General features: G+C 38.8%; 1 protein-coding gene across 4 annotated transcripts in view; it reads left to right on the top strand.

Moving 5' to 3' along the window:
* Positions 1-21,266, top strand: part of STK32A (serine/threonine kinase 32A) — a 145,010-nt gene that overhangs the window by 118,415 nt on the left and 5,329 nt on the right. For 3 of the 4 annotated variants that reach the window (XM_045998648.1, XM_045998649.1, XM_045998647.1), the window contains exons 8-11: positions 1,244-1,341; positions 6,458-6,574; positions 8,921-9,046; positions 10,097-10,225. In XM_045998648.1, the coding sequence (XP_045854604.1) occupies positions 1,244-1,341; positions 6,458-6,574; positions 8,921-9,046; positions 10,097-10,225 (470 nt within the window). The remainder of the gene's footprint in view (positions 1-1,243; positions 1,342-6,457; positions 6,575-8,920; positions 9,047-10,096; positions 10,226-21,266) is intronic. The other variant, XM_045998650.1, reaches the window with a different exon arrangement.

The raw sequence follows: 21,266 nt of genomic DNA, 5'->3' as shown, positions 1-21,266 counted from the left end.
GGATGGCGTCCACAGGATTTTACTTGGGCTTGAGTATCCTAGCTAGGTCAAGCCTGTGTGCTGGCCTCACGTCACACCAATTTCCTTTGTCCAGAACTGCCCCTTACTGGGAGGCTTGGGTCAACTGTGGAAAGCTGTCGACAAATAAAATTCCCATTCCTAGGAACAATTGCCTCTCCAGAACCTAGTTTTTGGAGCACTTTCTAGGCACCAGAGCTGAGATTTGGGCATGCATTATCTCATTTAATTTTTCACCTCTCTAAAGATCATCTTATTTTGACTTTGCTGAAGAGGATTCTCAAGTTTAGGCAGCTGACTTGTTCAAGGTCAGAATAAGTGGTAAAGGCAGGTTCTGACCCCAGACGGTGTGGCTCCAGAGCTAATAACTGTTACCATTGCTTGTTGCCTTGACTCCTTGTTGTTTATTTAGTCAACACATTTCTGTTGAGTGACTCTAGATGCCAGTTCAATATTAGACACTAGAAGTGTAGTGGTGACCCACTGCCCTTGCTTTGTGCTTTATCCCTCACGAGCTAGGTGTATTCTTGGAAGAGTATGAAGAAGGTTCATAGGCATCAAGGTGCTTAGAAAATGCGTAACTGGGAAGTCACCACAGGGGGTAAAATTGACTGTAGCTTTGCCTTCCCTTGGAGTCCTTTCAAATAACAAAGTTTACAAAGTTTAAGTTTCTCCACCTAATGTGAAACCTTCTATTTCTCAGAGTGCCCACTCCCTCCTTCACTCTCCCTTACCACCAAGAGCAGGCTATAAATGCTATCCTTGGGTCTTCCAGAAGACTGAGACGGAGAGCTGATCCAATATGCCTTGCACCAAATGCTCAGTGTTGTTTGCAGCAGGAATCCAAATATCAGTCCTTTAGCACAAACCCTTCAACTCAAGGCAACAGAGAACATCTTCCCAGCCTTCCTGCTTTTAGAGTCAGCTGAACATTGGAGGCCTTACGGGATCCAATTTTTAATAGTTACGGGATATAGATAAGAAGAGAATTTGCCCATCAAGGCCTGTGCATGCCTATGTGTTGGCTGATGAATGAGGCTACTGTGATGAGAAAATCAGCCATTTTTTCCTGCTGGGAGCAATCTAGCAAGGGATGGTAAGCATCCCTAACAGTGTTTAGTCCTTTTACTTACCCTGTTGCTGTGCCTTAGGAGGAGCGCGTATGGAGCAGAGATCTGTTAACGTCCCACGTTGTAAAACTAACCTAACTTTTCTGTATCGTCAGCACCTGAGATGTTCGACTCCAGAAGAGAAGCCGGCTATTCCTTTGCTGTGGACTGGTGGTCCCTGGGAGTGACGGCGTATGAGCTCCTGAGAGGCCGGGTATGCTAGAACTGCATTGCTCTTTGGTTATTTTTCCAGCGAGTTTCATTTTTAGAATGAAAGAATGAATTTTTTTCCCTCTAAAATCGAGCATTTTGTTTGCAAGGTGAAAACACTATGTCACGCGACTCTTGGGATTTTGGCTCATATTCACTCTCCCATATGTGGATCTGAGCCTGTGAATTAACATTAACTACAGATAAAATTAAATGAATAATATGAGTATTATAAACTCCCAGAGAGGGAAGATCAGTGCACCTCACTAAATATCTTGTGGAAATATGTTTGTTTAAAGAAAACCAATTTGCAGTTACAATACAGGACTCTAACGCCCACCTAGTTCCCCAAGGTGAGCATCAACTATTAATACAACACAATTCATGCCCTGTCTTGTTGGATCCCCTCTGTCATTTGGCTCCTGGGTTCTGAGTTCAGGGGCAAATTAGAGTACTTCCCTTTTAAAGAATATATTTCTTAAACAAAGAAAATGTCTAGGAAGAATTTTACCCAGAAAATATCCTCCCCCCATATTATTTTATCTCTGTTATAGTTCTCTGTGATAGAATGTATTAACCTTATCAGAATAACTTTTTCTTTCAATTTTTGGGGTGGGGAAGGTAAAGAAAATGTACTAACAGATTATTGAATTTAAATCCATTTTGCAAAGTATTGCCCTTGTGAGTTTTTCAGGGTTTATCAATTTTTACCTAATCTCTTTAATATTAGTTTTTTCAGATCTTATTTATTTATTTATTTATTTGACAGAGAGATCACAAGTAGGCATAGAGGCAGGCAGAGAGAGAGGGAGGGAAGCAGGCTCCCTGCTGAACAGAGAGCCCAATGTGTGGCTCCATCCCAGGACCCTGAGATCATGACCTGAGCTGAAGGCAGAGGCTTACCCCATGGAGACACCCAGGCGCCCCTCTCTTTTATATTATTAGATTATAAATTCATTAAGGTGAAGCATGTACCTCATAGTTTAGTATTATCCCCAGTATTTAACTCTAAATAGATACATAACAAGTGTGTACTGAATGAATGGGGGAACAAGGCACTACATCAACTCTGCAGAGATCTAGCAAAGAATCACCAAGTAGGCTGTAGGTAATTAGGTTTCAAAATCTAGCTAATCACATTTAATTACAACTATCAACACAACTAGACCACAGAGGACAGGCACTGAACAATGATCTCCTCCACATTTACAAATTCTCATTTATAGAAAAATATAAACCTCAAAGGCAAATATGCTTGACATCTCTGTGGTTTCTGAACTTCACTGCAATCTCGATGAATGGGTCCCATAGCTATTAATCTTCTTTGTTTGCCATTGTAAGGGCAAGGTCCATCCCTTCTAGCTTTGGGTTATCCTTAAGTGTCAGCTTCTGCTAGGTACACACAGCTTTGCACTAATTTTGTCCTTAGCTGCAAATCGTTCACTCCTGTACTCCTGAAATAAGACCACAATCACAACACCTCATTTTCTCCCACCTAATACTTTACTTTTTCCACCTTATTCGTTCTTTATATTCTTGCTCTTATTTTATATGCTGCATAAGAATTGTTTGATATATCCTGTCACACTGCACACTGTAATTTCTTTATGGCGTGCATTCCGTTGATTTAGGAGTGTGTGTGTGTGTGCGCGCGTGTGTGTAGAGCCTACATAAATATTTATGATTTCTGAAAGTAGATTATAGGCCCCACCAGTGTGGAAATCATGTCTTTGTCATTCTTGTATCCCCAGCGCCCAACAAAGGTGCTGGGACATCATGGGCATTCAGTAAGTATTTGGCAAGTGAATAAATATGCAATTCTGGTAGTTGATGAATTAACGTGGATTTTCAATTTGAGAACTAGAAAGATATGTTATTGTCTAAGACAAAGGCCATTTGGCTATTTTTAATAAGTTGACAGATCATGAGGATTCTTTTAAAATATTAAGTTCAGTCACCTGGCCTTCTAAAGTAAATGGGGAAAAGTATGCTTAAACCAGTTGCCTGTGGCATTTATCAGTTAACTTATTCATTTATCAAAGCATTTTATGTTTTGAGGGAAAAACAGTAAGTTTAGAAGCAGCAATGAAATGAAGAAGGAAATTAGAAGAAAGAAAAAAAAATGTCTGTATCAGGGCGCCTGGGTGGCTCAGCGGGTTAAAGCCTCTGCATTCGGCTCAGGTCATGATCCCAGGGTCCTGGGATCAAGCCCCGCATCGGGCTCTCTGCTTGGCTGGGAGCCTGCTTCCTCCTCTCTGTCTCTCTCTGCCTGCCTCTCTGCCTACTTGTAATCTCTATCTGTCAAAAAAATAAATCTTTAAAAAAAAAAAAAATGTCTGTATCTAACCATGGAAAACGAAGCATGGCAAACTTCTCTTAATGGTATAAATGTGGAGTGAAGCCCGTGTAGTGAGCCACAGTGGCTTTGGCTAGTAAACACTCCATAAGCAGTGATCGTGGTGGTAAGGAACGGAGTACTTATTTTCTGAGATTGAGTTACACGGGTCAGCTCCACCATATTGTTACTGAGACAGATGAATTAGCTACAGTCTAATGGGACTCGTGGGACGAAAATATGCGGCAGATAGATAAGCTTAGACCTCATGAAAAAAATAAATAAATAAAGTTTGGCGGTCTCCTTTTTAGGGAATCTACTCCAAGCATTTGGCGGTTCCCTGACTAAATTGATGTTCACATATCATGTGTAGAAGTAAGCCTCTCTTCACATGGCCTTTATTGATGACTCGTCTTGCTCTTCACTATTGACATTTATAGCCGCCCTTTCTAGCCTGTGTTCAAGAATCATGCAAATCTTTCTCCTGCATTGTGTGTAATATGTTTCAGCTGCCCTGTGAATTTTACATGTACTATGCCATTTAGTTTTTCCACCAATCTCATGTGGCGGTTTATTTTACAGATAAAGGACAGATGAAGGAACAAACTCCAATCGAGTGCCTCAATTTGACACTGAAATCCTTTTTTGCCTTTGAAGCTCAAGATCTTAACCACATTACTTTTCTTCTCCCCCAAGCTTTTCTTGAAATTCCGTTAGCTAACAGTGTAATATGAGTTTCAGGTATACAATTCAGTGATTCATCATTTACATGTAACAACCAGGGCTCATCGTGACAAGTGTCCTCCTTAATGCCCATTCCCCATTTAGCCCGTGCCCCTGCCCACCTCTCCTCTGGTAACATTCACTGTGTTCTCTATAGTTAGGAATCTGTTTTTGAGTTTGCCTCTTCCACCCATAGCCCCACGTTCATTTGTTTTGCTTCTCAAATTCCACATGAATGAAATCATGTAGTATTTATCTTTCTCTGACTTATTTCGCTTAGCATAATACTCTCTAGCTCCATTCACATCTTTGCAAATGGGAAGATTTCATTCCTTTTTGATGGCTGAGTAATATTCATATATATACACATATATATGAAGTGAGATATAAATATATGAAGTAAGTTACACATATACATATATATAGTATCAGTTCTTCTATATCCATTCATCAATCAGTAGACACTTGGGCAGTTTCCATAGTTTGGCTATTGTTCCTAATGCTGCTATAAACATCATGGAGCATGTATCCATTTAAATTAGTATTTTTTTATCCTTTGGGTAAATACCCAGTAATGCAACTGCGGCATTGTAGGGTAATTCTATTTTTAGTTTTTAGGGAAACTTCCATACTATTTCCCAAAATGGCTGCACCAGTTTGCTTTCCCACCAACAGAGTAAGAGGGCTCCCTTTCTCCGCATCCTTGCCAATACCTGTTGTTTCCTGTCTTATTAATTTTAGTCATTCTGACAGGTGTGAGGTAGTATCTCATTGTGGTTTTGATTTGTATTTCCCTGATGATGAGTGATGATGAGCACATTTGTATGTGTCTACTAGCCATCTATAATTACACTACCTTTTAATACTAATTTACAAAAGGAAGAATATTAAACTCTTCCATCTCTCCCAATTTATTCCATCAGTCCACAGTCATTTATTAAGTATTTTGAAAAGGCCAGGCACTTGATGAATGTACGTAGCCATATTAACTGTCCCACTATTGGTTAATCTAATACGGAAATTGTGTTCATTCAACAAACATGCAATGAGCACCTACTAGGTGCTAGGTCCAATGGACACAAATATGAGTAGATGATCTCTGGCCCTAAGTCGCTCACAGTTCACACAAAACATAAAATCTCATAAATCTATTTTATGAAACAGAGAAATTAATATAGGTAAAGGCTGCTCTCTAGTGGACAGCTGTGAAAAATATAACAAAACCATTGTTTTCTTTACCCCAAAGTTAAAACTATAAAAGAACATGGTTCTCTCAGAGGTAAAAATACTGTACTTCATCATAAAATTCTCCACCCCACTCCACAGAACTAGCAACTCATAACATTTGGGACTGGAGTTAAACTTTTCTGGGTAACATTCTATCCTGAACTTATTACTGATTCAAAAAGCACAAACAGGTGTAGAGTAAAACTCTGCATCTCTTTCTAATCAACATTTAAGTAGCAGGTTTTTTTTAAGTTCCATTTACTGAACGCTTTTGCCGTGTTTTATGTAAATACTTATGTAAGCTGCCTTACAGAACAGCCCCAAATTGGTATCTCAGAGGTGGAATTAGTGTACAGAAATGTTTGATTTGGCCCAGTGGACTTACCAAAGTTTTTAAAAATTCTGAGATTTCACAGGAAACTAGAGATTTCTGGGTCTTTTTTTTTTTTTTTAAGATTTTATTTATTTATTTGACAGACACAGATCACAAGTAGGCAGAGAGGCAGGCAGAGAGAGAGAGGGAAGCAGGCTCCCTGCTGAGCAGAGAGCCCGATGCAGGACTCGATCCCAGGACCCCGAGATCATGACCTGAGCCGAAGGCAGCGGCTTAACCCACTGAGCCACCCAGGCGCCCCCCCCCTTTTTTTTTTAAAAAAAATAAAAGATCTGGCAACAGTAGACCACATTTGCACATGAAAACAACAATAAGCTGGAAGGGACCAGAAAACGATACGGAGATTTGACTGGTTGAAAATTTAGGTCTGGAACATGAGCAAAACAAAATTTTTTTTTTACCCTATAAAAATGAAGATTCTTCCTTCTTCTCTCCCCCAAGAGACCATACCATATTCGCTCCAGTACCTCCAGCAAGGAAATCGCACACATGTTTGAGACAGCTATTGTGACTTATCCCTCTGCCTGGTCACAGGAAATGGTGTCACTACTCAAGAAGGTAAGGAGGACTACATAACAAAAGGAAGTGGTAAAAAGAAGCATGCCTTCTGGTTTGAGGTGAGAAGTTAGTTTATAATACTGGAGGCAGCCATGATGATACACATTTCTAGAGTAGACTTTGCACCTAACAGCTTGCGAATACATGGCTTCATTCGGGCAACACACACGTCCTCTTGTTGAGCCACGTCTAACTCAGTGTGTCCAAAATGGAGTTCCTGATCACTCTCTATTTCCTGGACTTGTTATGATGTTCCCTTTCTCAGAGATTGACCCCCTCCATCCTTCCAGCTATGGAAGCCAGAAACCAAAAGTCACCCATCGTCCCCATATCCAATTCACAGCCAAGTTCTATAACCTGATTTTGTAAATATCTCTTGACTCTGTCAATTCTCTTTCTCTCTACTACCATCTCCTCAGTCCTACTGCCTTATAAGGTCTTACCTTAAAACCGGTTTGTTCTGGACACTTTCACACACTCCATTTTGTTCTCCCCTCTGCCCTATACTGATCTGTTCAAAGCAAAATTCATTGTCTTATTGTTCTCAGAATAAAGACCAAAATAATCTATATGGTAAAAAGGTTCTAACTACCACCCAAGCCTTATTTTGGACTTTTGTTCGCCTTTTGACTACACATAGATTTCTTTTTTTCTCTTCTCCTTTTCTTCTACCTCCTCACCATCATTTATCAACCTCTTATCACAGGGCCTTTCCTCAGGCTCTGCCTGAAACAGTGCCTCCATCCCCAGCTCTTCCAGCTCCCTCCTTTAGGTCAGCACTACTCGATGAGATTCAGTGACTGGTTCAAATCCATGAATTGTTCCCTACAGGTCCATGAGAAGTATAGAAATTGAGAGAAGCATTTAGAAACTGTTAGAGCAGTGGGATACTGCTGATGTTTCTAAGTACATGGTCAGTGAACTCATCTCACTGAACAGGGTATTAACTCAAATCACAAGTTGTGTGTGCTGTGGCCCTGCATATCAGCCACGCACAATAAGACCACATACTGATCTCACTGGGTAGGAAATTAAGTGGAAAAAATTGGCCCTCCTGCATAGTTTGAGAAACACAGCTCTAGATCTCAGCTGAACTATCACTTTCTCAGGAAGCTTTCTTCTGTCGTAAGCTCACATGAAACTGGCTTTCCTTCTTACCATTTTTTTAAAATTTGAATTTATGCATTATATGTGTGTGATTCTTGGGTTAATGATTACTGTTGTCTAAGCCTTATGAGAGGGGACCACGTCAGGCTTCTTCACCTGAGGCAGCTAGCCCAGAGCCTGACAGGTGGTAACTCTGGTATTTGAATAAATGAGGTCCATAGGGTCCATCAGATTTTTAGGGTGCCCATGTTCATGGAAATGGCAATTGTAGGAGCAGCTAAGTAGTATGCATTGAATGATTATGTGGAGGAAAGAATGAGGAACCCCACAGGATGCACTTGGCTTTCTTTGAAGAGGGAAAATCGCACAGGTTGTGGCTGGCTAAGGACAAGAGCTTTGAGGGCCTACAGTTCACATCTGTGCCTCCTGCGTTTTTGGGTCAAGCTCCCTGTGTTGGAATAGGGATATTGATAATGTCAAAGATGAAGAAGAGAGGGGTGATTTTCCATAAGCAAATTGTCCTCAGTTCCAAGAAAGCCCTCCTCGCCCCAAAATCACACCCCGATGATCCGCGGTTATAGTCTTCAGGAGCGTTCTCAAGCAGAATTGACATTTCCCACTTGAGCCACAGGACTGATGTGATACTGACTGTGGAGCAGTTCCTGGGGGAGAATCTTTAATCACAGTTCGAAAAACCCCAACTCCAATGGTAACCCTGGTTACATCTTATACAATATATTTTGATTAATTGTACGAACAGCTATAACTTTTAGTAGGAAATTAATTTCATTTGTAAAAACACACAAACATTCACTACCTAATACGGGGAGACCTTCTCTTAGGTACTTTATATACATGGCCTCATTTATTCCTAGCTACAACCACACAAAACAGGCTATTATCCCCTTTTTATAGAGGGTAAACAAAGGTTTAGAGGACAAGCTTGCCCACAGTTAATAAAGTAGGGGAATCAGGAATCAAAGGTATGTTTAACTGGATAGGACCATCTATTTTCACTCACCACACTGAAGAAACCTATTTACAGCTCATTCTATGCATGCATTATCCCATTATTTATGTAGGTATTATCTTTATTACTTGACAGGATTAGGGAAGGGAAACACTATCTTGTTTCCTTCAAACCTACACTTGAAAACTTTTAGAGGGAGTTGTTATGTATGATTTTTTTGCCTCATGTTGACCTTCATTATGATCTTCGTGTTTGTATTCTATTGACAGCTACTTGAGCCTAATCCAGACCAGCGATTTTCTCACTTGTCTGACGTTCAGAACTTCCCGTATATGAATGACATGAACTGGGATGCGGTTTTGCAGAAGAGGCTCATTCCAGGTTTTATTCCTAACGTGAGTCAATCCTAACAAATCCATAACAATCCTCATTCAGTTACACACACGATCTCATTAGATAACCCCACCCATGTTCGTTGCAACAGCCCAATTCCTGTCTCACAGATGAGACAACGGAGGCACACATAGGGAAAATAGGCCACCGTAGGTCATGTGGCTAGCAAGTGGCCAAGTGGGATTCTCATCCAGGTCCATCGGCATCTGGAGTTCTAGGTCCTAATCCCTTTTTACTGGAAGGAAGCCCTAATCTTCTGAGGAGGCATTCCCAGGAATCTGCTCATTGAGCAAACAGTGTTTTCTCAGATTTCAAAGATGTAGAAATTTGTTTCCATGGTTCTGTGAGTCACAGCACTGAAAATGTTGGGGTTATTTTTTACCACTCACCCCTCTTCCTTTGGTGGTTCGCTGTCACAGAGCTACATTCATTAGGACTATAATTCCCACTGGTTGAGTACCTGGCTGTGGGACATCTGTGGCCTCATTCGGACCACTGGTAAAAGCTGGAGTCCAGAATCTTCGGCCAAGAAACCCTCCTCTGCATCATACCACAGCCATTAGCTATCCACTCTGCCTCAGGAGAGGCTCTATGTACAATTCTCTGACTTTACTGTCCATCCAAGTCATCTGGGGAGCTTGTTAAAAATGTAGTTTCCTCAGCCTCTGTTCGGAAACACTGATTCTGAAGGTCTGGCTGGGGAACTGGGCAACTGGACAAACAACTCAGGTGATTCTCATCTATATACACAATCATCAGAGCACACTTTGAGAAACATAATTCACAAGTTCAAGCTTTGAAAAAATGACTAGAGTTTGATTTCCTTTCACACTCACTGAGGGCTTGTGGGGAGTTTAGAAAACAAACAAAATAGAAAATCGAAGACTATGAAAAACAAAGCCGGCCATAAATTATTTAAAACACGGTAGGAATCACAGCTCCTTATTCTTGGATGGCTCCATCAGAAGCAGGTGCTGTTCCTGGTATTAGGTTTGGCATCTCAGTAGAATGACCCAGAATCAAAGGAGTGAACCAACTGGTCTTTCTTGCAGAAAGGCAGGCTGAATTGTGACCCCACCTTCGAGCTCGAAGAAATGATTCTGGAGTCCAAACCTCTTCACAAGAAAAAGAAGCGCCTGGCAAAGAAGGAGAAGGAGATGAGGAAATGTGATTCCTCTCAGGTAAGCAGATGCCCACCAGACTCAGGGTCACAGGACTCTTCCTGATGCCTACAGTTGGGGAGCTCCCGGTGGGAAGGCCACTCAGCACCCCGAGCTGCTGTTTTGTGAACGCATGGAGTCGCTGAACCCCCAGGCTTCTGGAATGGCAGGCCTGGGCCGCACTGGGATTCCTAGCAGAGCGGTAACATTGAGCGGTGGACTCTGGCTCTGCAGAGGACGTCATTCAGTTATGGCCTTCCTCAAGCTCTCATTTCAGATTTTACAATTTCCTGGAAGACATTCCAATCAGTAGCTCTGCAAACAAATATTCTCAAACTCCTTCATGTCTCTAGCCCTCCAGGGACACTCTACACTCTCACAGTCAATTTAGCCAAGTCCATGTGCAACCCTACAAGTATCTGAACTTCACTGACTACAGGTTTCATCCTTTAGGACCCTTGCTCTTCCCTCTTCCTTCAATGTTCTACTCTCAGATCTTCACGTGGGGGGTTTCCTATTGTCCCTTATACCCTAAACGCCATTTGCCGAAGATAAGGTCTCTTTGATACTGTGCTCTTTCTCAGCCCCGATTTTTAATTCCCTCGTGACATTCCCATAATTTACAAATCTTTATGTGTTTATTTGTTTCTTTTTCTATCCCACTAAAATGAAGGCTCCTTGTGGGGAAGCCCAGGTCGCACCCACCAGTGTCTTCATACAGCATAGGCTCAATAAATAAGAGGTTCAGTATATTGGAAGGAAAGGAAATTTTGTAACTGGACAGTGAAAATTGGGCATCGCTCTTCTTAAGAGTTACAAGGTCATGTTGCCCCACCGTATATCTTCCTGGGGTCCCCTCTTGTCCTAGTTCTTCCCCAACACATGGCCCCAGGAAGACTCCCTCCTGATGTGAAAGGCGACAAGCCACTTAACTGCAGGACAGACCCTAGCATTTTCGAAGACCGCCCAAACGAGGGATGCCGTTTCCTCTTTCTTCCATATCGACCTCAGGATCCTTTACCAAGAAGTGGCTTTGCCCAGGATAAAAACAGGCCCTTCCATCTCTACTCGGGGAAGTGTACAACCGCTTGATCTTTATGTTTTGTTTTTAAAATTTTATTGAGGTAAAATACATATAATATGAAATTTCCCATTTTAACCATTTTTAAGTGTACAATCCACGATGTTATACAGCCACAACCATTCTTTAGTTCCAGAATTTTTTGGTACCCCAAACCCCATATTTTTCCTTAATTTATTTCAGCAGTGTTCTACAGCTTTTGCGAGTACAAATTTTTCATGTCCTTCGTTAAACTTATTAAGAATTTTATTCTTTTGGATACTATGGAAATGGAATTGTTCATTTCCTTCTTGAATTATTAATTCCTTGTGTATAGAAACAATGGATTTGTCTATATTGATTCTGTATGCTGCAACTTTGCTGAGCTCATTTCTTAGCTCTACAGCTTCCTTGTGGATCCTGTGGGATTTTCTATCCATTAGACCATGTCATCCGCAAATAAGGCTAGTTTTACTCCTCTTTACAGTTTGGACGCCTTTAATTCTTTTCTTTCCCTGATTGCTCTGGCTAGAAATTCCAGTACACTGTTGAATAGCAATGGCAAATGCAGGCATCTTTACCTTTTTTCTACTCTTAGGGGGCAATACCTTTTACCATTGAGTATTGCGTTAGCCATGAATTTTTTTGGAAAAGGCTTTTATATTATTGAAGAAGTATTCTATTCCTAGTTTTTTTTAGTGTTTTCATCATGAAGGGTTTTGAATTTTGTCAAATGCCTTTTTCTGGGTCAAATGAGATAATCTTGCACGTTTTTCTTTTCTTAGTTCTGCTAATGCAGTGTATTATGTTGGCTGGTTTTCTTACGGTGAACCATTCTCACACTCCTGGGATAAATCCCACTTGATCATTGTGTATAATCTTTTAATATATTGTTGGATTTGGTTTGCTAGAATGTTGTTGAAGATTCTTTTATCTATCGTAATGAAAATTGTCCTGTAATTTTCTTCTCTTTTGATGTCTTTAGCTGTTTTGGTATGGGGGTAAAGCTGGGTCCATTGAATGAGTCATTTTTTTGTTTTTTTGGTTTTTTTCCAGGCAAGTTTGAGAAAGATGGTGTTGTTTCTTCTTTAAACATTTAGTAGAACTCACTGCTAAAGTCATCTGGTCCTGGACTTTTCTTTGTTGGGAAGTTTCTTATTACAGATTTTTACTTGTAGATTACTCTTTACTTGTTATAGGTCTGTTGAGATTTTATATTTCTTCTAAAATTTTTGTAGTAATTTGTTTTTTTACAAATTGGTCCATTTCATCTAGATGTTATTTGTTGATATACTGTTGGTCACCCTGGTTTCATTTCTATAAGGTAAGTCTGGAAGTTATGTCCCCATTTTCGTTTGTGGTTTTAGTTATTTGCATTTTTTCTTTTTTTTTTTCTTTCTATATGGCTAATCATTTGGCAGTCTTGTTCATCTTTTCAAAGAACCAGTGATTATGTTTGTTATTTTTCTATTTTCTATTTCATTGGTCTTTGCTCTCATCTTTGTTATTTCCTTCATTCTGCTAGCTTTGGGTTTAGCCTGCTTTTCTTTTTCTAATTCATCAAGGTATGAAGTTAGATTACTGATTTGGAATATTTCTTCTTTTCTAAAGTAGACATTTACACCCATAAAATTTCTCTGATTACTGCCTTCACTGCATCCCCTAAGTTTTAGTGTGTTGGAGTTTTTTTGTTTATTTATCTTAAAGTATTTTCGAATTCTTGTGATTTTTTTTTGACACAATGGTTGTTTAAGAATGTGTTTAATTTCCATGTATTTGTGAATTTCCCAGTTTTCCTTCTGTTGTTGATTTCTAGCTTCATTTTGTTGTGATCAGAGATCGTCTGTATGATTTTAAAATTTTAAAATGTATTGAGACTGTTTTGTACCCTGACATATGGTTTCCTTCCATGGTTTCTTTTACCTTTCTGAGCATATTTAAGACAGTTGTTCTAGTCTCTGGGGGCGCCTGGGTGACTCAGTCGGTTAAGCATCCAACTCTTGGTTTCAGCTCAGGTCATGATCTTGGGGCTGTGAGATCAACCACTACACTGGGTGGAGATCTGCTAGAGATTCTCTCTCCCTCTCTCTTTCTGCCCTTCCTGCTCATGCTTCATTCTCACTCTAAAGTAAATAAATAAATCTTAAAAATAAATAAAGTCTCTGTTTAGTAAATCCAATGTTTGAGCATCCTCAGGCATAATTTCTGTTCCTTTGAATGGACTTTGTGATTTTGTTGTTGAAACGTGACATTTGAGTATTATCATGTAGTAACTCTAGAAATCAGATTCTCTCCTCTTGTAGAGTTTGCTCTTTTTTGATTGTTGAATCAAAAATCAAAAAAAGTAATCAAAAGTTACTTTCTAAAGTAACTTTTACAAACTACTTTTGCAAACCCCATATTCCTTGTCTTGTGTCATCCCTGTAGTTCCTATTATGTTAGCTTGTGTTTAGCTAATATTTTGACAGAGATTTCCTTGAACACCAGAAGCATTTTTAAGTTACTTTTTTTCTTGATTTAGTGTTTCCTTGGTTGTTAAAAAAAACTTTTGATTCCTTTCCAGAATTCTGACAAAATTAGCTCTGACAGTTCCTGCTTGTTTTTTGTTTCTGTTGATGGGAGCTTGGAGCTGCCTACTCTAATATTCTGTTCTAGTTCCTCTTAATCTGGTACCCTAAGTTTAAAAATAAAAATTATTTTGCTTTACAGTAAAGGTTAGTATTTCCAAGAATAATCAGAAAAGATTATGAGTCTCAAAATAGCACTCTATCTACTCTTTGACATCAAGGTTTTTAAAATGTGAGGCTCAATCTTGGCAGCTCATTACAGTATTACCATGTTCATTCATTCATTCATTCATTCATTCAATACATGATTATGAAGTGCCTGCTATGTCAGGAAATGTCTCTGACTTGCTAGTCATTGCTGCCCTTAGAGGTACACAGTGCTCTGGGAATTACTCACTCGTCCTGAGTGAGGGTCCAATTTAGGCTTTCCAGAAGAGTGAACATCTGATCTGGTTCCTCTTCTGGCCCAAGCCTCTTGAACACAGGATGAGTATTTCCTACTGTTGGCAACCATATGCCATTTTGTTTCTTTTGAAATAATGAAGGCATTTCTAAACTCTCAGGATATAAGTCCTGAAATGCCCTTATCCTTTGTTTTCTGTGCAGTTGTCTCTATTCAACCTAGAGGAACCAGATCTGGCTTGGAAAAGAGGTCAGAGATCCAACTGTGACCATTTTAGTGATAATGCATGGTCTCCTACCACTCCCTCAGTCTGTAAACACTGCTTCCTGATTAGGAAGAAACAGGCACAATAAACCCATTGGCTTATCTTCTTCTCTAAATTCCATCTGCTTTATTTGGCATTTCATTAAAATGGAAATTTTAACATGATTTTTAGCCAAATTAATTGTATTAATAGAGCCATCACTTTCATTTAAAGATGTGCTTAAATATCCCGCAAACCTGTTAACCTGTGTTTTATCTGATCTGTTTGTTTTGGTTAAATTGTTTTATGAGGGGCACCTGACTGGCTCAGTTGGTTAAGCACCAACTCTTGATTTTGGCTCAGGTCATGATCTCAGGGTTGTGAGACTGAACCCCACATCAGGCTCCATGCTGGGCGTGGAGCCTGCTTGAGATTCTCTCTCTCCCTCTCCTTTTTGCCCCTCCCACCCTCTCTCTCTCTTTTAAAAAAATTGTGGTGGTTTTTTTTTTTTTAAGATTTTATTTATTTATTTGAAGTCAGAGATTACAAGTAGGCAGAGAGGCAGGCAGAGAGAGAAGGAAGCCTGCTTCCTGCTGAGCAGAGAGCCTGATATGGGGCTCAATCCCAGGACCCTGGGATCATGACCTGGCTGAAGGCAGAGGCCTTAACCCACTAAGCCACCCAGGTGCCCCTAAAAAAAATGTTTTAAGAGATGCTAGGGTGAGAGGGAAAGAGATAATTTGCAGGATCTATTTTTCCTATGGACACATATGTATATCCTAGAAAGCTTTATTAAGGGGAAAAGCCCTACAATACCAATTTTGTGTATGGGAAAATAAAACCTATTGTAAACTTTTATATATATCTTATTTTATATATTTATTTATATAATATATACTTGACATACACACATATATATAGTATATATAGTTGTATCAATGTAAACATATATTTATACATATACTTACATAAATATGTGTAACTCTAGTAGAGTTGCTTTGTTTTTGTTTTTTAACTTTTTCATGTGGGAAAAGAGGTGAGGGGAGTCATGTCTCGGATGCCTTCTCAACTTGTAAAGATAATCAATGTAGATATTTACACGTTAGGGGAAAGGGATAAATCTAACTACTATCACCAGGCCCACAGGTTATTAAGGAAGCAATCCACTGGACATCGTAGACAAACTAGAGAGTAAAATTTATTTCCACAGGGCTTATTAACAACCTCTGAAGTCCACAAGTCTTAAAATATCTGCTAGAATCTGTTCATGTGTGTGTGTGTGTGTGTGTGTGTGTTATTTTTGTTTGGTTTTGTTTGTCTTCGTGATGAAGATCTCTTATCTGTAGCTATAAGGGAGAGGAACATTTTCTTCTTTTCATCTTTACTCATGTAGACTTCTTTCATCCACCATTAGGAGGCTCTGTGTGCTTCGAGACTAAGAAATGGAATCATGTTAGTGAGTACAGAGCAGAAAGAGGCAGGCTTAAAATGCTCTATACTTATAAGGATAAGAAAGGGGTAGAATTATCTTGTTAAAAGACGGAATGTGGGGTGTGTAACTATCTGCAATGATGGCTTCTACATGTTGAACAGTCAACAGCATGTTGAACAAGCCAACCAGCATGATGGCAAAATGATCTTCGATAGACTATTTAAAATCTGTTAGAGAGTGCCTATCTCCTCTCTCCAGTAAGAGCTATCATCTCTTGTGAATGCTTCCTACTCTGACTGGATGAGGCAGTGTGTAGTGGTTACTTCCCAAACAGCTATATGATCCTTTTTTTTTTTTTCCAAGATTTTACTTATTTATTTGACAGACAGAGATCACAAGTAGGCTGAGAAGCAGGCAGAGAGAAAAGAAAGGAAGCAGGCTCCCTGCTGGGCAGAGAGCCCGATGTGGGGCTCAATCCCTGGGATCATGACCTGAGCCAAAGGCAGAGGCTTTAACCCACTGAGCCACCTAGGCGCCCCTATATGATCCTTTTAAATGTAATGACATAAACATTAACTCATGAATCCTTTGTAAGTGTTGATTCCTTTATATTAAAAAAATCGGAACAGTAATAGGACTTACATGATTGATCTGAGGAGGAAGTAAGATGATGTTAGGAAGGCATATAAACAATTAACTGTGTTAAGCCGTGGATTTGTAAAAGGCTGAAAGCTTATCATATGACCCCTTGGACTTCTCCTCTGGGTCCCTATTGCATTAGTGCTTCTCAACCTTAGCATCACACTTAACCCATATGGGAAAATTTTTTTAGTATACTGGTGTCTGGGTCCCACCCAAGATCAGTAACATTTGAATCTGGGAGTGTGGCCTGAGCATCAATATCTGAAACGTTCTGCAGGTGATTCTATATATGCAGCTAAGGTTGAGATCCACTGCTGCAGGATCCAGGATACGACTAAATAAAGCAAAAGCACTAGTTTTTCCTTTCCTCCTGTTTTCTCATTTATAAAATGGAGTTGATATCGGCACCCACTTCATAGACTTGTTCTGAGTCAATTAGTACATGTAATGTGTTTGGCAAAATTATTAATTATTACGTTTTACTCTTCCATTCTACATCCTGACTCCTATCTTCTTTCTTTCCCATGTTCCTACTTTTGCTCCTATTTATGTCAGATGCCTCTACTTCTTTGCTTCCAGAATATTCTCCCTTCATTCCTCTCTGCTCATCAACAACTTTCAAGTATAGAACCAAAAACACAGACACACCACCTAGTTGGTCTGCTGTTGAGGCAAATGATGAAAGTCCCCTTCTACTACCGCCTGCGATTTCCACCTGCTGCAAACCCTTCGGATACTTCTGTTGCCACCTCCATGCACACCAGTATAATAGCTATCAGCTCTGCTCATTTCTGAGAAGCGGGTTCAAAGATTTCTAACCAACCTTTTCCTTCTCAGTCACATAAGACCCATTCATCCTTCCATTCTCTTTGCCTCTCTCTCCTTTCCCCTCATCATCTCTTTCTGGCTACTGTTATTGACTTATCCATGCCACTGAACTTCTTAAACTTTTCCACCTAAAGCAGAGGAAAGAGAATATGTTGAACGTGAACGTCTCAAGGACCGATGTGCGTGGGTGGGGGCAACTCGTGGGGTCTGCAGTACCAGCTCACAAACTCCTCTCTGAGTGTCTATTTTATATCTTTAAGGAAAACAGAATTCGGTGGTAAAGAAAAAAATTCACATGGATTTCTACATTTTAGTTGATTTTAATCTTGATTTGTAAGGTTAAAAATATTTTTAAATGTGTTTTATCTTATATTTAAGGAACATTTTATATGTCCATATATGTATATAAATCTTTATATATGTTTATGTAAGTGTTTTGTTTATATATATTCTATATAAACATATACATAAACAAACATAAACATATTACACAAATTTATGTATATTGTAATACAATGATATATATTATGCATAAAATATATACATATATAAACATATATGAAATACTGTATATGTAAAAATACTGTATAATATTTATGCTTCTGTATTTATGTTTTTTGTAATACTTTAATGTTTTAAAAAAACCACAGTGAACTATTCTCAAAGAAAAAAGAAACCCCAACTTTTAGCTCAATTAACCAAGGTAAAAAGAGAGAGGACCCAAATCAATAAAATATAAACGAAAGAGAAAATATTACAATGCCTCTCCCTAAGAGCAAAGAAATGCTAAGGAGCAAAAGAAATCACTATGAACAACTATATACACAACAAAGAGAACAACCTAGAAAAAATGGGCTTTTTTTACTAAGAAAAATTCTTAGTAACATACAACCTATCAATTCTGAATTAGGAAGAAATTAAAGATCTGAAGAGACCAATTATTAGTAAGGAATTTAAGTCAGTAATCAAAAATCTCCCAGCAAAAAAAAGCCCAGAACAGATAGTTTCACCAGTGAATTTTACCGAACTTTTACACTTGATCTTAGCCAAAAGGCCGAGAAGCAATTTTACTGAACTTTTAAAGAAGAATAAACATTAAACCTTCTCAAACTCTTCCCAAAAAATCAAAGAGGAGGGGACATCCCCACACTCATTTTATGAGGTTAGCATTACCTTGATTCCAAAGCCAGAAAAAGACATGAAAAGAAAAGGAAATGTCAGGCCAGCATCCCTGATGAATACAGATGCAAAAATTCTCAATAAAATACTAGTAAACCAAATTCAGCAATACATTAAAAGGAACATTTACTCAAGTGGGATTTATCCCTGGGATGCATAGGTGGTTCAACATATGCAAGTCACTAAGTGTGATACATCACATTGGTAGAATTGAGAGAGAAAATCATATAATCTCAAGAGACACAGAAAAGGCATCTGACAAAATTCAACATCTATTCATAATTAAAAACTCCTAACAAATTAAGTATAGAAGGAATATACCTTAATAAAGGCCATATATAATGAGCCCACAGCTAACATCATACTCAGTGATAAAATACTGAAAGCTTTTCTTCTAAGATCGGGAACAAGACATGGGTCCCCACTCTCATCACTCCTATTCAACAAAGCACTGAAGTCCTAGCCAGAGCAATCAAGCAACAAAAAGACATATAAGACATCAAAATTGTAAAGGAAGAAGTAAAATTGCCTATTTGAAGATGATATGACTTTATATATAGAAAATCATAAAGACTTCACCAAGAAACTCTTAGATCTAATCAATGAATTCAATGAAATTGCAGGGTACCAAATTACCATATAGTAGCATTTCTATACACTGACAAGGAATTATCTGGAAAAAAAATCAATACCATTTACAAGAGCATCAAAAAACAGTAAAATACTTAGGAATGAATTCAACCAAGGAGGTGAAAAATATCTGTACTGAAAACCACAAGAAATCTGATTTTTTGGATATAATACCTAAATTATATCCTAGGATATAATACCTATATTATAAATGATTTTTTGGATATAATACCTAAAGCACCAGGAATAAAATAAAAAGTAGGACTGCATTAATAAAAAGACAACAAGACATTGATGAAAGAAATTAAAGACAACACATGTAAGTAAAAAGGAATCCTGAATTCATGAATGGAAAAATTAATATTGTTAAAATGTCCATACTATCTGAAACCATCTATAGATTCAATGCATTCCCTATTAAAATCCCGATGGGATTTTTTACAGAAGTAGAACAAAAAAATCATAGAATCTATATGGCACCACCAAAGACCCCCAAATCGGCAAAGCAACCCTGGGAAAGAAAAACAAAGCAGGAAGTATCATATGTCCTTGTTTCAAGCTATACTACAAAGCTATATTAATTAAAACAGTATGATACTTGGAGAGAAACAGATGCATAGACCAATGGAATAGAATCAAGGGCCCAGAAATAAACCCATACAAATACCATCAACTAATATTTGACATGGGAGCCAAGAATACTTAATGGAGAAAAGACAGTCTCTTCAATAAATGGTGCTGGGAAACTTGGACATTCCCCTGTAAAAAAATGAAACCAGACACTTATATCTTGCAAAAATTAACTCCCTAAAATTAATTCAAGATGGATTAAAGACTTAAATATAACACCAGAAACCGTAAAACTCCTAGAAGAAAAGGTAGGAACAAAGCCCCTTGACAATGGCCTTGGCAATGATTTTTTGGATATACCTAAAGCACCAGGACAAAATAAACAAGTAGGAACTCACCAATAAAAAGACAACTTATTAAATGGGAAAAGTATTTGCAAATCCTATATTTCAAAAGGTGTTATTATCCAAAAACATATAAAACTCATAGAACTCAAAAGCAACAAACAAACCAAAAAAAGAAACAAGCAAAAACACCAAATAATCCAATTGAATAAAGGGGAAAGTCCCTGAATAGACATTTTTCCAAAGAAGATATATGAAGACCTACAGGTACCCAAAAAGGTGCTCAACATTACTAAACATCAAGGAAATGCACATCGAAACCACACACACCTGATAGAATAGCCATCATCAAAAAGACAAGAAATACCATGTGGAGGATGTGGAGAAAAGGGAACCCTTAAACACTATTGGTGGAACTGTAAATTGGTGAACCACTATGGAAAACAGTATGGAACTTCCTTCAAAAATTAAAACCAGAACTACCCTATGACCCAGAAATTCCACTTCTGGGGCTATATCGGAAGGAAACATGAATATTGTGTTGAAGACATACCTGCACTCCTGTGTTCACTGTGGCATTATTTACAATAGCCGAGATATGGAAATATGGATGGGTGGATGGATAAACGTGTGGTATGCTCACGCACACACATACACACACAGGAGTATCAATTCATTCTTTATTTTTTTTTTAAAGATTTTATTTATTTATTTGACAGATAGAGATCACAAGTAGGCAGAGGGGTAGGCAGAGAGAGAGGGGGAAGCAGGCTCCCTGCGGAGCAGAGAGCCCGATGTGGGTCTTGATCCCAGGACCCTGGGATCATGACCTGAGCTGAAGGCAGAGGCTTTAACCCACTGAGCCACCCAGGCGCCCCTCAATTCATTCTTTAAAGAGAAGGAAGTCTTGCCATTTGCAACAACATGGATGGACCTGGAGAGTGTCATGCTGAGGGAAATAAGTCAGATAGAATGACAAATACTGTGCAATCTCAGTTGTATGTGGAATCAACCCAACCAACCAACTCATAGGAAAAGAGATCACATTTTGGGAAGCAGACGTGGGGGGTGGGGTTTGGGTAATTGGGTGAAGGCAGTCAGAAGGTACAAACTTTCAGTTATAAGATAAGTAAACTCCAGGCATGTGACGTATAACATGAGAG

The sequence above is a fragment of the Meles meles genome, chromosome 3 (genome assembly GCF_922984935.1).
Source record: "Meles meles chromosome 3, mMelMel3.1 paternal haplotype, whole genome shotgun sequence".
In the NCBI taxonomy this organism is placed as follows: Eukaryota; Metazoa; Chordata; class Mammalia; order Carnivora; family Mustelidae; genus Meles; species Meles meles.
This window is presented reverse-complemented; position numbering and strand designations above follow the sequence as displayed.